General features: G+C 32.3%; 1 protein-coding gene across 4 annotated transcripts in view; it reads right to left on the bottom strand.

Moving 5' to 3' along the window:
* Positions 1 to 1,055: 1,055 nt before the first annotated feature.
* The window catches only part of LOC127969093 (receptor-type tyrosine-protein phosphatase epsilon), a 66,418-nt gene continuing 53,066 nt past the window's right edge, over positions 1,056 to 14,407 (bottom strand). For all 4 annotated transcript variants that reach the window (XM_052570768.1, XM_052570770.1, XM_052570769.1 and 1 more), the window contains 15 exons: positions 13,447 to 13,537; positions 12,139 to 12,215; positions 11,909 to 11,945; positions 11,705 to 11,802; positions 9,392 to 9,511; positions 9,054 to 9,217; positions 6,749 to 6,884; positions 6,479 to 6,628; positions 6,304 to 6,397; positions 5,999 to 6,075; positions 4,898 to 5,032; positions 4,649 to 4,774; positions 4,366 to 4,517; positions 2,821 to 2,956; positions 1,056 to 1,998 (listed from right to left, as the gene is read on the bottom strand). In XM_052570768.1, coding sequence (XP_052426728.1) covers positions 1,924 to 1,998; positions 2,821 to 2,956; positions 4,366 to 4,517; positions 4,649 to 4,774; positions 4,898 to 5,032; positions 5,999 to 6,075; positions 6,304 to 6,397; positions 6,479 to 6,628; positions 6,749 to 6,884; positions 9,054 to 9,217; positions 9,392 to 9,511; positions 11,705 to 11,802; positions 11,909 to 11,945; positions 12,139 to 12,215; positions 13,447 to 13,537 — 1,668 coding nt within the window. In that variant the 3' untranslated portion in view covers positions 1,056 to 1,923. The remainder of the gene's footprint in view (positions 1,999 to 2,820; positions 2,957 to 4,365; positions 4,518 to 4,648; positions 4,775 to 4,897; positions 5,033 to 5,998; positions 6,076 to 6,303; positions 6,398 to 6,478; positions 6,629 to 6,748; positions 6,885 to 9,053; positions 9,218 to 9,391; positions 9,512 to 11,704; positions 11,803 to 11,908; positions 11,946 to 12,138; positions 12,216 to 13,446; positions 13,538 to 14,407) is intronic.

The raw sequence follows: 14,407 nt of genomic DNA, 5'->3' as shown, positions 1-14,407 counted from the left end.
GACATCTACTGACTGAAGTACAGAAATGCAGAGTCTTAGTACAGAGTCCATATCATTTCTTTTTTTAATTAATTAAATTAATTAAAGGGCTGTACATATAAGGTATTTTTAATTTATATTTAAGTTATAATTAGGATAAATAATTAAAATGAATAGAAAAATAAAAATATATCTATATTTATAAGATTAACAATAAAGAAGCAAGATATGCACAACTCGCATAGGCTTCAGTAGACCCTGTTTTCATGTCAAAAAACTATCAAATATGTCCATGGCTGCAGCTGTTGTTTTATTGATGAAAAGTTTGTAATTTATTTATATATATATATATATATATATATATATATATATATATAATCATAAAAAACTGCCTTTATTGAGCATTAAAAGGGTGTTTTCAAATTTTTATTGATGACAAATATTAATATAAAATATAAATAAATTTTTATATTTTAAATAACTTTATTTTTGATTTAATATATTATTGTTTGTCATTATAAAATATTTTACTTATATTATTATTACTATGTAAAAGCATAGTTAAAAGCATAACTTCATTGTCATTTTAATTATACACTTATTTGAAAATATTATTGGCTTACTGACTCATAACCTTTATTCAATCATTTTTTTTTTATTTATTCATATGCGTTTGAACATTTTATAGCTTAACTTTTTTATTATTAGCGTTTTTAAAAACCTAATTAAACCTTTATTTAGCCATTGACATTACAAGTGTATTTTCAATATTTTATTTATTTTAAATACAGTTGATTTAGCCATTTTTCAAATATTTTAAATATATATGTATAATATACATTTAAAATATACATTTTATTTTTTATTTTAATAAAAACAATAGTTTTTAATAAACCCATTTCATTTTCATATTGTGATAAATAGGCGGTAAAAAGCATATTTTCCCTTTTTACTTCATTTGCATGCATTTTACTTTATTATTAAACATTATCCACATTTATGAGCCTTTTGTAAACCTGATTAAACCTTTATGTATCCAATAAATCAGACTAAAAATAACTAACAAGACAACGATGTAATTTCATAATGCATTTGTTCATTTATTTGTAAATCCTTGGTCATCTGCAAGGCAACAATCAGTGGTGTGTGTGTGTGCTTTAAAAACTTGTGCAGTTTTCCTCAGCATCATTCTCAGGGAAACAGATGCAGGTCGTTTAAGGTCAAAGGTCACGAGTCTCATACAGTTGCTGTTTCTGTGCAAGATCACTTCTAATTGAAATTCTTGCTGATGTTACAGCATGTGAATGTGTTTGTTTATGCCTTTCTTACGAACAATACTTTAGCCGTATCCTGTCAAACCTAAATAATCTCACTCGCTTTATGTATATTTGCTGCTTTGAATAAAAAAAAAAAAAGTCAAAAATGTTCACTTTGCAATGGCTGATTTGCACAATGTTAAAGACAGGAACAAAACAACTTTTTGACACAATGATATCTTTCATAAATTGTAAGACAATTACTCTGAATAAATAAAATGGCATGGAACATTCACATACATGTATTATCTGGCAGGACGTCCTGTCTGTGCATAAATACAAACCACCTACAGCTTTACAAATTCTACACGCGTCGCTTAATAAAAAATAAAAATACTTAGTTGACCAAATAAACAGACAAAACGCTATTTTACAATAACAACATGATCCGATGTGAGAAAGACCAAAATAAAATAACCCATTTAAATATGTTATAAAGGAGTCAAACAATTGAAACTTTGAAAACTTTAGAAGCCTTAGTATATTACAGACAGATGTGGTCTTTTAGTAACATCGAGGAGAAGTGCATAGCAAAATAGAGCGCAATTATCTTCCAGTCGCGGTGCAAAATCCTGACCGACTGACGTGTAAAAAAAGCATCAAACTCAAACATTTAAGGCAGATTAGATCATTTGAAATTGGCATAGTCTGAGAAAATGTCGACAAAGTCCTGTACCACTCTGTAGCAGAAATCATACTGTTCCTGCAGACGGAGAGAAAGAACAATATTAATACAAACCACTTTAGAAGAAGTTCCTCTGAAATATTTAGAATGATTTATTACCACTTTATATTAAATTTATGATTATTGTTGTATATTTAAATCTTTTTCAGTCTTTTAATATGCATAATATTATCAATTAGTAACTTATATTGTTATTCAATTTATATCGCTTGGTTCATAATTAGTTCACAATAAAGTGTAAAAAAAAAAGTTACAATTTACATAAAAATTTGTATTTTAATCATTGTTGATATATTAATAATATAAAACAATATTAAAAATCAATGTATACAAATAATGTGTATTATTATTACTATTTAAATAATTTTATATTACCTGTATTAAATCATATTAAACTTAATTCAAATTTAATTATTTATGAAACTGACATTAAAAAGGGTTATAATAATAATCATATTAATTTAATGTGTTACTAATTAATTTATACCAATCATTTATATTATTATTTAATTAATATTACTAGTTTTACAATAGGAATAAAATAATCCAATTAAATAATTGAATTTATGAATGAATTTGTACTAATCATTTAGATTATTGTTATTTAAAGAATGTCTATTATACTTGATACTACTTAAGTTACCTACATGATAAATTGATTTGTTAATAATGAATCAATAAATTAAGATGCCTATTAAGACTAAGTTGCTTTCAAAACCCTTGTGATGAAAGAGGTCAGTATAACAGTTTTATTGCCGTATTCCAGCAGAAACTACTGATTAGCGTGATTGATTTTCGATGTGTGTAATGGATATGGAGTGTATGAAGGTTTGCACTGACCACTGTCTGCACCATGTGTGGCCGCTGCATTCGTAAACTCTTCACAGTCTGAAACACATCCAGCAAACCCTCGGCTTTCACTCGCTCCAGAATATTACTGAGAGCGATAAACGTACCGGTCCGACCCGCTCCGGCGCTGCAGAGCACACACACACACATCCCACAGAGACACAACACAAGAACATCAGCTTCACGAAGGTTTCCAATTAAATGCGAATGAAAAAAAAAGAAAAAAAAAAAACTAAAATAAAAACGTATATAAAAATGTGTGCTGTCAAACAATTAATCGGGATCATTCGCATCCAAAATAAAAGTTTTCGTTTGCATAATATATTTGTGGGTGCTGTGTTTATTTATGTATATATAAATACACACACATACAGTACATATTTTGAAAATATTTACTGATATTATATTATATAATACATGTCTATATTTGAATGCATACAATTTATATTGTAAATAAATATTTAATATAAAAACATCATTTGTTTCTATAAATATAAACATGCATGCATATATACATAATAAATATAGACAGCACACATACATACATAATGTAAACAAAAACTTTATTTTTGGATGTGAATAATGGTGATTAATCTTTTTGCAGCACTAATACTAATGTACTAAAGATTGCAAATACACGACAGATAAAAAAACAATTCTCAAATTTAAAATTACAACGAAAATGGAATATACTGAAAAACAAGTCATCAAAATATTACTAAAAACGATGACAGTAAAACTATATTGACACTAAAATACACTTATTTAAAATACTCTTGGGGGTAAAAAGGGAAAAAGTTTTTGGCATTGATTTCTTAATTGCTAAAAGTGATTATTAAAGTACATTTCATTCTGAAAAAGTTTTTTTTTTTTTTTTTTTTTTTTTTTTTTTAGGTTTCGATTCATCTTTATTAATTATAATCAGTACAGTTCTACTTACCGTATTTTCCGGACTATAAATCGCACTTTTTTTCATAGTTTGGCTGATTCTGCAATTATAGTCAGGTGCAACTTATTTATCAAAATTAATTTGACATGAACCGAGAGAAATTAACCAAGATAAAACATTACCGTGTCCAGCCACGAGAGGGCACTCTATGATGCTCAGTTCTCCTGTAGTCTACACTGAGCAGCATAGAGCGCCCTCTTGTGGCTGTAGACGGTAATGTTTTCTCCTGGTTCTAAATAAATGCGACTTATATATGTTTTTTTCCTCATCATGACGTATTTTTGGACTGATGCGACTTATACTCAGGTGCGACTTAAAGTCCGAAGAAAAAAAAGCATGGTTCAAGAAATTTGAACAGTAATTTGAACAGTAAACATAATGCAACTAATTATTTTAATATAAAAGCAAATACAAATAAAAAAATAAAAAAAAATTAATCCTGACCAAAGAACCAAGAACATGCAAACGTGTTGTTAAAAATATTCAGAATTTAAAATCTCAAGGTCAAAGAGTTTCAGCTGCTAAATGTTTTGGGAATCTGAGGTCTATAGTGGGACTTGATTCAGACAGCTAGTTAAGTGTGTTACCTGCAGTGCACGACGATGGGGTGGTTACCCGACTGCTGCTGCTGTTTCTGCACCGCTGCGATGATGTCGATCATCCCTTTACCCTCGGCTGGGATCCCGATCTCTGGCCAGCCGTGGAAATGAAAGTGCCGAACCAAACGTGTCTGCTTCTCCTGTCAGGAACACACACACACACATGCATGCATTACAATTCAGCCATTAACTTCAAAAATGGAGTTTGGATGCAGAATGCAAACATTAAAAAAAAAATGGCAATGCAAATCAGCTCATAATGCGCACTCACCGGGCCGAATGTGAGCAGCAGATCTCGGAGACTGAACGTGTCACACAGCGTGTCTCCCTTCATCTCCACTGTGAAGTCTCCATAAGTGACCGAATTCTCAGTAGGCCAGTACTGAAAACACTTGTCCTGCAACACACACACACACACATTTCAAATGACAAAGCTGACAGGATTTGCTTTGGGAAGTCGTGTGAGAGTGGACTTGTAAAGTGCGTGTGTGTGTGTGTGTGTGTGTGTGTGTGTGTGTACCTGATCTCGCTCCTGCAGTTCTGTCAGCATCACGATCGAGTGACACTTCCATTCCCAAACCATCCTCCAGAAATCATCCACCGTGTGCGCTAGAGGACCCTGTGTGGCGATGAAATAGTCCTTCTGCCGGTACCCCTGCAAAACACGAGCACACGACGATAATAAGAGCACTGCAGACCAACACAAACTGGCTTCAGAGTACAAATAAAACATTAAAGTGCCAGTTTATCAGGAACTGCAACATAACAGATTGATCAAAAGTGATGGTAAACACATTTATAATATTACAAAAGATAAATGCTGTTCTTTTGAGCTTTCTATACTTCAAAGAATCCTGAAATGTATTTTAGTTTCCACTAAAATGTTCGGCCGCATAAATATTTGTATCATAATAATTAGATCTTGAGCAGCTAATTAGCAAATTAGAATGATGAATTCAGCTTTGATAACAGGAATAAATAAGATTGTAAAATATATAGACAGAGAAAATTGGCTTTTTATAAAGATCATAATTTGTAATTTTCTTAATTCGTAATATTCATTGCTAAGAATTTATTTGGACAACTTTAAAGGTGATTTTTTTCAATATTTAGGTTTTTTTTTGCACATTCAGATTCCAGATTTTCAAATAGTTGTAACTCCGCCAAACATTTTTGTTCGATTCTAATAAACCATACATCAATGGAAATGAAAAATTGACAGGGCCCTTTTTATTTATTTATTTATCTTTTAATTTTATTATTCTATTTTTTTATATAACAGATTGTCACTATTATGCATGGAAAAATTGCTAAATAATTCCATCTGTCATAAGGACACAAATAATACATTTTTAAATTATAAAATTATGTAAATACAGGTTCATGGTTTGTAAGAGATATTTATGGTTGGTGAAAACTGGCAAAAAGTTAATTTCGGACCCAGTCATGGACTAACCCAACCACACTCAAAAAACGTTCATATTTTTTAAATGATAAAACAAAACAAACATTAACTTAAAACATCCCTGGTCTTTTTTAAAACAAAACAAAAAAAACAATGTGCATAACATTTCTATTACAACCCGCGCCTGTAACTTGAAAAGAGTAATGAAAAACTCACATCAATGAAAGAAGCGTTGATATAATCGGTGAACTCCTGTCCTCTCTTCATCGAAAGGATGACTCGGTTAAAATCATCTGAATTTGAATGAATGAGAAAAGACAAAAATTGACCTCTAGTAAAAGCTCTGGTGCTTTGACCTGCCTGTCACAAGCAGAACAGGAAAGGGAAAAGAGATTTCTGAGCAACTTCCTCGTAAACAAACCCAGCAGCATTTCAGATGACAGGAAGAGATTAAATATGTTTTACAGCCTCTTTTAGGTTTGCTCGTAGATCTTCACAAGCACAGATGATCTTAAACTCACATGGAATGATCTGAAGGACTCTGTTCTTCTTCATGTTGGCAGGCAGGTTGCCTATCCTCATGTTTTCCTTCATTATACGCATGTTTGTCAGTTTCTGCAAAGCCAAAGTTAAAAATGCTTTAATAATCTGTCAAAACCAGATCAGTAAACAATTACACCCCTCTAATTTCCTCACCTTAAACTCTTCCTCCAGGCCCACACGGTCCATCGGCGCGCTGGTGTTGTGAAGTTTATCCAGGTGACCCTCCAGAGAAGAAACGTCCAGCTCCGTGTCTCCGTACAGGAAGTACTCCAGCAGAGCCTGATAGACGAAGGAGTACTGCAACTACAACACAAATCAGATGTTCAGTTCAGCGTTAAACATGCGTTACTTCTAGGAACGACTTCTGTCACTTGTTCATTTTATAATGACATCATGCAAAAGCCAATGAGATGCTCTACTCACATCCGTCTGAATGAGCTGCGATCTCTGCTCACGTATTCTTGACACGAAGCCGAAGACGTCCACCTTCTTTTCTGCGTACATCATGTCAATCATGGCATCGATGACGATGAACGTTCCTGTCCTGCCCACGCCGGCACTGACACACACAGACAGAATTACTCACAACATGAACAATACGTCAACATGATTATATTTACTTGCCGTGAATGATTCGTCAATGCAATTTATTATTTTTTTTTTTTTCAAAAATATTATTTTTTCAACCCTTCTTTTGGAAACAATTATCATACAGAAACCACTCTTTCACAAAATAAGTCAATGATCTTGATTTATAAAAATCATAAAAGTGCATACATTTTTTCTAGTATAATCTTTATTTTATATTATTAAAAAAATACATTTTATATTTTATTAAGACAACCATCTTTCTTTCTTTCTTGCTCACTGTAAAACTATAATAAAATTTCACATTAAAATAATAAAATAAATTAAAATTAATATTAATGTAAAAAAAATGTATTTATTTACCACCTTTTCACAATATAAATCAATGACCTTAATTGATAAGAAAAAAAAAATCTAGTAGAATATTTTGATTTATTTATATTTGATATTTTATATTATATTATATTATATTATATTATATTATATTATATTATATACCATGTTTCACAATATAAATAAATTATATTGATGGATAAAAATCAATAATTTCTCTAATATAATTGTTTTTTTTTTCTACTTTGGTTTTATATTATACATAAAAATAAAACTATTATTCTATATGTAGAGCATGTATTTATTTAGCATTTTATGTTGAAAATTATTATAGCCATTTTTGCTCCACTAATTAAATTATTAAACATGCACAAATAACTTATGTGTTATAACTGAATTCAAGCTAAAATTAATCTTTAACTGTCTCTGTCACTGTAACAACTGAAACTCAAATTTTTTGTTGAAATCCTGCAAGACACAAATTTAGACACCTTTTTTGTAAGTTGTCCTTTTTTGTTACATTAACACAGTATGACAAAAAAACTAAAACAATGTTTTTACTTCAAATAAATTCACAATAATTGCAAATGAGGAATATAAAAAATATATCTGCAGACAAACAATAACAAACACTCGCAAACATCTTCCCTTTGACCACTAGAGGGCAGGAGTGATCAACTGTGTGAATGAATAACCCCTCAATAGGGCCTTTGAGAGGAAGTGAAGTGTGTGGTATTGCTGCTGACGCTGTGTTTGGTTGTTCAGGACACAGACACTGATGACAGAGGACAGACCGGCCATTGTGTCACCAACACAGCCACTGACCTACAACAGTTCACTTTCTATATGTGAACAATCAGCAGCGAGAAAAGACCTTCATTCACCTAATTCAAATCACATGCTAATCGTTCTGAATAATGTATATCATTGTCTGATCAAATAAATGATGCGTGCATGACTGACTGACGCAAAAGGGTCTTCGAGGTCTCAAAAATAATTACTGTGGATGGAAGTTATGTAAAATTTGTCCTTTTTACTGAAGTTTAAATTCAAACATTCTGCAAGTTACTGTTACTTTTTGAAAGTAAGACGTTTGATCTGGACGTTTGGGCCCTCGATAAAGCTTCAATGCCAAATCTTAAGAATTTTTTTTTTTTTTTTTTTTAAGCTTTGGAGATACTGACAAAAATCTGTGTCCAGTTATGCACTTACATTAATAATTATTGTGATGGTTTTGTTTTAAATATTAAATAATAATAATAGAAATTTCTCAATTTCAAATCAATTTCTGCAGCTAATTGCTTAAATATAGTATAAATACATTACAATAATATTGCTTCTTAATTATGTTAACATTTAATTCAATTAACCCTAACCCTCACAGGAAACTTTGTGCATTTTTACTTTCTCAAAAAAAGCATTTTGAAAAATGGGGACATGGTTATGTCCTCATAAGTCACCCTCTCCTTGTAATACCTGTGTCATACCCATGTCATTATACACAGTTGTGTCCTGATATGTCACAAAAACATGCACATATATATATGTGTATATGTGTGTGTAGATGAACCACTTTTGAGTTTTGAACTACAGTTTTGAGTTCATCTAGAGCACAAGACTAACCGAGCACAAGACGCATTACGTGCATCCTCGCATGAAGCTCTCACAGACCAAAACATGTCACACTTCACATTTAAAAGATCAAACTTCACACCAGACGTGTCGCTCTCCACAGCTCCAGTTCTCGCCTGATGTTCTGGTCACAGTCTTGTATATCTGTACAGCGGTCACACGAAGCACTACCCACCTGCAGTGCACCACGATGGGCCCGACCAACACCGGGTTCACCTGCTTCACCTTCTTCAGGAACTTCAGCATGCCGATGGGCGAGAAGGGAACGCCGAAGTCAGGCCAGCTGGTGAAGTGGAGCTGCGTGACCAGACGGGGTGTTTTGGTGCCATCGCTGGCCTGCTGCGGTGGACACAGAGACGGGTGAGAAGTGTGCATGGTGACACAGGAAACAACACACATATACACACACTTATGATAAGCCACAAACACAGAATTAACAGAGAAAATCCCCTACAGAATCATGCACATATAACAGCAGCAGACTTTATATCTCTAGCTCATGTTCAGACTTACATATTGCACACAGAACTTGCGTATGGTGTAGTCCACCAGTACTGTAATGTCTTCCACAGCAACACGGACGTTACCGTACGTCCAGCATCCCTGATCAGGCCAATACTGATAACACTTATCCTACAGAGAAAAGCACAGCACATTTATACCACTAATTAACACTAGGTTTTTTTAACCTCATCTGTCCCTCCTGAACCTATAACAAAAGTGTCTTTCATGGGTCAAAAATGACCCGAAGGGTTAAAAAGGGCAATTTTTTTTTCCTAGTCCTGAAATCTTATATTTATCAACTGTTAGACTTTTTTCCTACATATTTAGTTTAGTTTTTTTTTTTACATATTATTCTGTATATTTGTAAAATAATTGTCTTAAAAAAAAAAATATATATATATATATATATATATATATATATATTTCTTACTTTATTTTTTAATTGTATTAATATTAAAATAAATATTTGTTTTACATGTATCGAATACATGTAATTCTAAATAATGAATTATTAATAATTATAGATTTTTTAAATATAAAAAAAATTCTTGTTTTAGTTTTCATAAACAAATAAATACATAAAATTAAGCTAATAAAAATCCAGCCAACCTGCATTGCTTTAGTAGCAAAACTATAGCTGCTAGTATAATTACCAGTATATTAGTTTCTTTCTTTAGTTCTTTTGTAATTTTATTAATGAGTAAAATATAACAAATTATATAACAGTTAGCATTCAAACATGAAAATATCTGAAAAGACAATAAATAATAAACTATCGAGTGTACTATATAGTAATATCTGTTAATGCTGTTAATAAAAGTCATATAGTGTCACCCAAAATGCAAACAAAAGACAAGAAAACAGTGACATGAACATCATCTGCTAATCATCATAAAACAGAGAACATGACACAAGGTCAAAACATTTCACTCTGTAGATAAACATAAGCGCATTACATATCAATCCTGTCGAGAAAATCAGTCCAACACTGGCACTGAACAGCTGTGAGTGCATTAGAGGAGTAAAGGTGACTTCTAAGACACCACGATGCTAATCTGAGCTCTTAAAACAGTCTGTCTGTCAATCAGCATTATCCAGCCCGAGAGCGCAGGATAAATCTCTCTTAATGAGAGTTTGCCGACTAATTAGGTTAAAGCCAGAGAGAGCTTCATCAGCCATTATTAAAATCATCGATTCCAAGCCCGACCCAAAGCTTATTTTAATCTCCTCTCCGTCTCATTGATTCGTCTTTCTAGAGATGCTCGCGGCTGTGATGGAGAAGAGAGAAAGACGAGTCCTGTGACATATGAACATCAGACACCATCCAAACAGAGACACTTGTGACTTATTACTGAAGATGATCAACAAATCGGCTTTATAGAAAGTGAAATCAAATATAATTTACTGGCTCTGTAGTCATTGTGTTTGCATACTGATGCTTTTTTTTAACTATATGGAATAAGTATGAATGCTGTGCATAAATGTAATATTTTAAAATGATCATTTAAATAAAAATTATAATTTTTTCATTACAAAAAGAAAGAAAAAACGACATATATAAATATATATTTTATATTAACATATATATAAATATATATTTAATATTAACATATATATATATATATATATATATATATTTTTTTTTTTTTTTTTTTTTTTTTTTGATGCAGATTTAGAAATCTGATTTATTTAATCCTCCTGTTGTGTTTTGGGTCAATAAAACTTTCAAACTGGTCCAGTGTATTTCTTCTTGAAATTTGGTGAATATTTCTCATTTTGGGCCATGAATGTGCGTGCAAAGTTTCCACACGTGGATGTGTTTTGGAAAGGCTTTATGAAAAGTTGTACAGATTTTTCTGTTTTATTGACTCCCATTGGTTTCCATTGGTTGCCGAAAAAATTTACACTTTTAAAAACACTAGAGTCAAGTAAAATAATTAAATAAATAACATATTTACTGAAAGTTGTCAAACACTAACATATGGAATACTAAAATGAACTAAGAATCTTAGAAGAGTCACTACTGTTTCTTTATCTAAGGGGTGTTTTTGGTTGCTGTATCTGAATTTCCATTATTAGACTGTTTTAGCACTGAAAAAGAAATGTGAGAAACCTATTTTACCCTTGAATCGTTTGAGAACCAGTCATAAAGAGGGAGAAGTACAAACAGCAATAAATTCTATACTACCAAACACACAAGGTACAGATAATGAAAGATACTATTTCTACTCGTAGTTAATTGAAACTCAGTGTGCAGACAGTCACTTCAAGTAGTCATGGCAAAAGGAAACGGACCAGAAACCCCCCAAAAATTACCCTTACCTCTTTTCTCTCTTTCAGATTAGTTAGCATTACAATAGTAGCTGATTTCTGTTCCCATATCATTCTCCAGAAGTCTGCCGTCGTGTCTTGTTTCGGACCTGAAACACCGAGGTCATCATATCGAGTCTTATTATAGCTACTGAAACTCTTGTCCGTCATGTTAATGCTCACCAAAATCTTATTTTTACATTTAAATGCACTCACCTTGTGCTGCAATGAACTTATTCTTATCTGTATAACCCTGGGAACAAGAAGAACTAGATTATGCAATTTATATTTAAATGCAAACAGGTGCATATATTTTGTTTCACTAAATGATGCAATGCATTACAACAAAAAAGGTTTTACATTCACATGCTCAAGTACACACAGTATGAATGCATTGAATCTTTACAGTGCACTGATGCATTTCTACAGTTTTACAAATCACTTACATCGATATATGATGCATTGATATAATCTGAACACGGGACTCCATCCATCTGTGTTAAAATCACTCTGGAATGGTCATCTGGATAACAGGAAAGACCAAAAATCATGTTTATTTCTACACATAATCATTTTTTTTTTTCTTTTTTTTTTTTTGCTCCTTCTCAGGCCCCTCATGGAAAAAGTTTTAAATGACAAAAGCTTTTGAAAATGAAAAATAAAAGGGAAAAATGTAAATGCCATGGATGTGGGCTTAAGGAACTGAAAGTGATGAATGTTTTATTTGGAGAAGTTGTGTGAGATGAGCGAGGGCGGCAGCACTCAGTCTGATGTCACCCAAATCAACATGTGGGCAACAACAGCACAGCAGCAGAGCATCATTCACATCACAAAAACATTCGGATCATATACTGTATGTATATACAAGGGTGAACCTAAGGGTGTACACTGAGGCTGTTTGGGGTCTGCCAGACAGTAAAATGTTACTTTGAAAACCTTTTCATCTGTAAATACTACATCTGTCTGTTGATATTTTCTTTTTCACCATATTTTCTTTTAATTATTATTTATTGTCTATTCTCTTTATTATTAGTGTTTTATTACCTTAAATAATATGTATGTCTGCACTACGTGTGTATTTTCTGTACTGGAAGCTCCTGACACTCGAGACGAATTCCTGGTGTGTGTAAAAACTCATGACAGTGAAGCGCTTTCTGAATCAGATTTTGTACAAAAATCCTGTAATTTGTTGGTTTGAGGTTTTTTTTTTTTTTTTAATTTTTTACGTAATGTATTTTTATTTACTCTACAGGTGTACAGGTTTTTTTTTTTTTTTTTTTTTTACACATTTATTTGCCTCTATTTGGGGTCTGTGTGATTCTTTTATTGCAACTTAATTTCTGTGCATTGTGGGTGATTTTGTGGTTTTATTTGACAAAAAATAAAGAAATAAACCTTCCCCACCCATTTATTTCCTATCAAGGACCCCGGACATCCTAGGTGTGACTCATTCTCATGTTTGTGAGTTGATATAGCACATGTGAGAACAGTAATGCCATTTAGGTGAAGGGTATTTTTTTTAAGCAAAAATCATTTGGTGTCCCGAAATACCTTGAACATCTCACAAAAGTTAAAAATAATTATGTCTACAATCCAAGACAAAGAGAAAAATTATAATTTTAATTACACTACCCTTTTTTAATCCACAATTTTCTGTAATGTTAATGAATCTTAATGAATATATATATATATATAAATATATACACACACAGTATATGAAAGAGAGACAGAGAGATGGTCTCAGAGATTCTTACAAGGTAAGATGTTGGGATATCTGTTCTTCTCCTTGTTTTCTTCTTTATTGGCCTGTTCACATGTTCCTTGTGTCGAACCCCCTGGTAATGACTGTCAACAATACAGAATACACATGTTAACACTAATCCAATGCCATACCTCTATAATCTTATATGCCAAGTCAAACATTTGAGACTGTCAGGGAATAACAGATGCTGTACACTTTCTGCTTTACAAAAAAAAAAAAAAAAGCATTTCATCCATTTAATTCAACTGAAACTCATTGCAAACTGAGCATTATTTGATTTCACATAATTTTATTGCACATTAATTCTTACAGAACTGTGTTTTTTAGCAAACCTGATCATGCTATTTCAAATTCCCACCAAACCTGTCATTTTATCATAGCCTAAATGGATGATCTTACTGGCGCTTTGTTCCTGTATGTACAGGCCATTGTTTAACCAGCAGATCCACTTCAATTCTGACTTAAATTGTTTAAGTGGTCATTAAGATTGTTGAGCATAAACATGGTTTCCATGGGACAGAAAATTCACATGGTTCATTCAGTGTGTTCCTGAATCACAGGCCTGTGAGAGGAGCGAATCTTGAATCATGCATCTAAAAGCAGGAGCGAGGGGCTTTCTCAAATGACTCAATGCCTGATGACTCCTCGACATCTCAATTCCAGTAATTCTAAGTGGGAAATGAGAGCAGTTGAGCTGTCAGCAAATGTGGAAGGATATCTGCTGATCCATATGAATGCATGCTTCTGCCAGTTAATAATGGCACCATAATGCACCATCAGCTTCTTTACGAGCCGCAAACAAAATATCAGTCTCTCACAAAACACACAAAAACACGGACAAAGTGCTGAACTTTCAGTAGCATGAGTGATGTAATCAGCCTAAACTACAATAATGATCATCGTGATTGGTGTTTTCTTGAAAACTCTATTAATTGATAGCTAATAGCTGCGTA

The sequence above is a fragment of the Carassius gibelio genome, chromosome B12 (assembly GCF_023724105.1).
Source record: "Carassius gibelio isolate Cgi1373 ecotype wild population from Czech Republic chromosome B12, carGib1.2-hapl.c, whole genome shotgun sequence".
NCBI lineage: Eukaryota > Metazoa > Chordata > Actinopteri > Cypriniformes > Cyprinidae > Carassius > Carassius gibelio.
The sequence above is the reverse complement of the archived record's forward strand: the minus strand, read 5'-3'. Positions and strand labels throughout refer to the sequence as shown.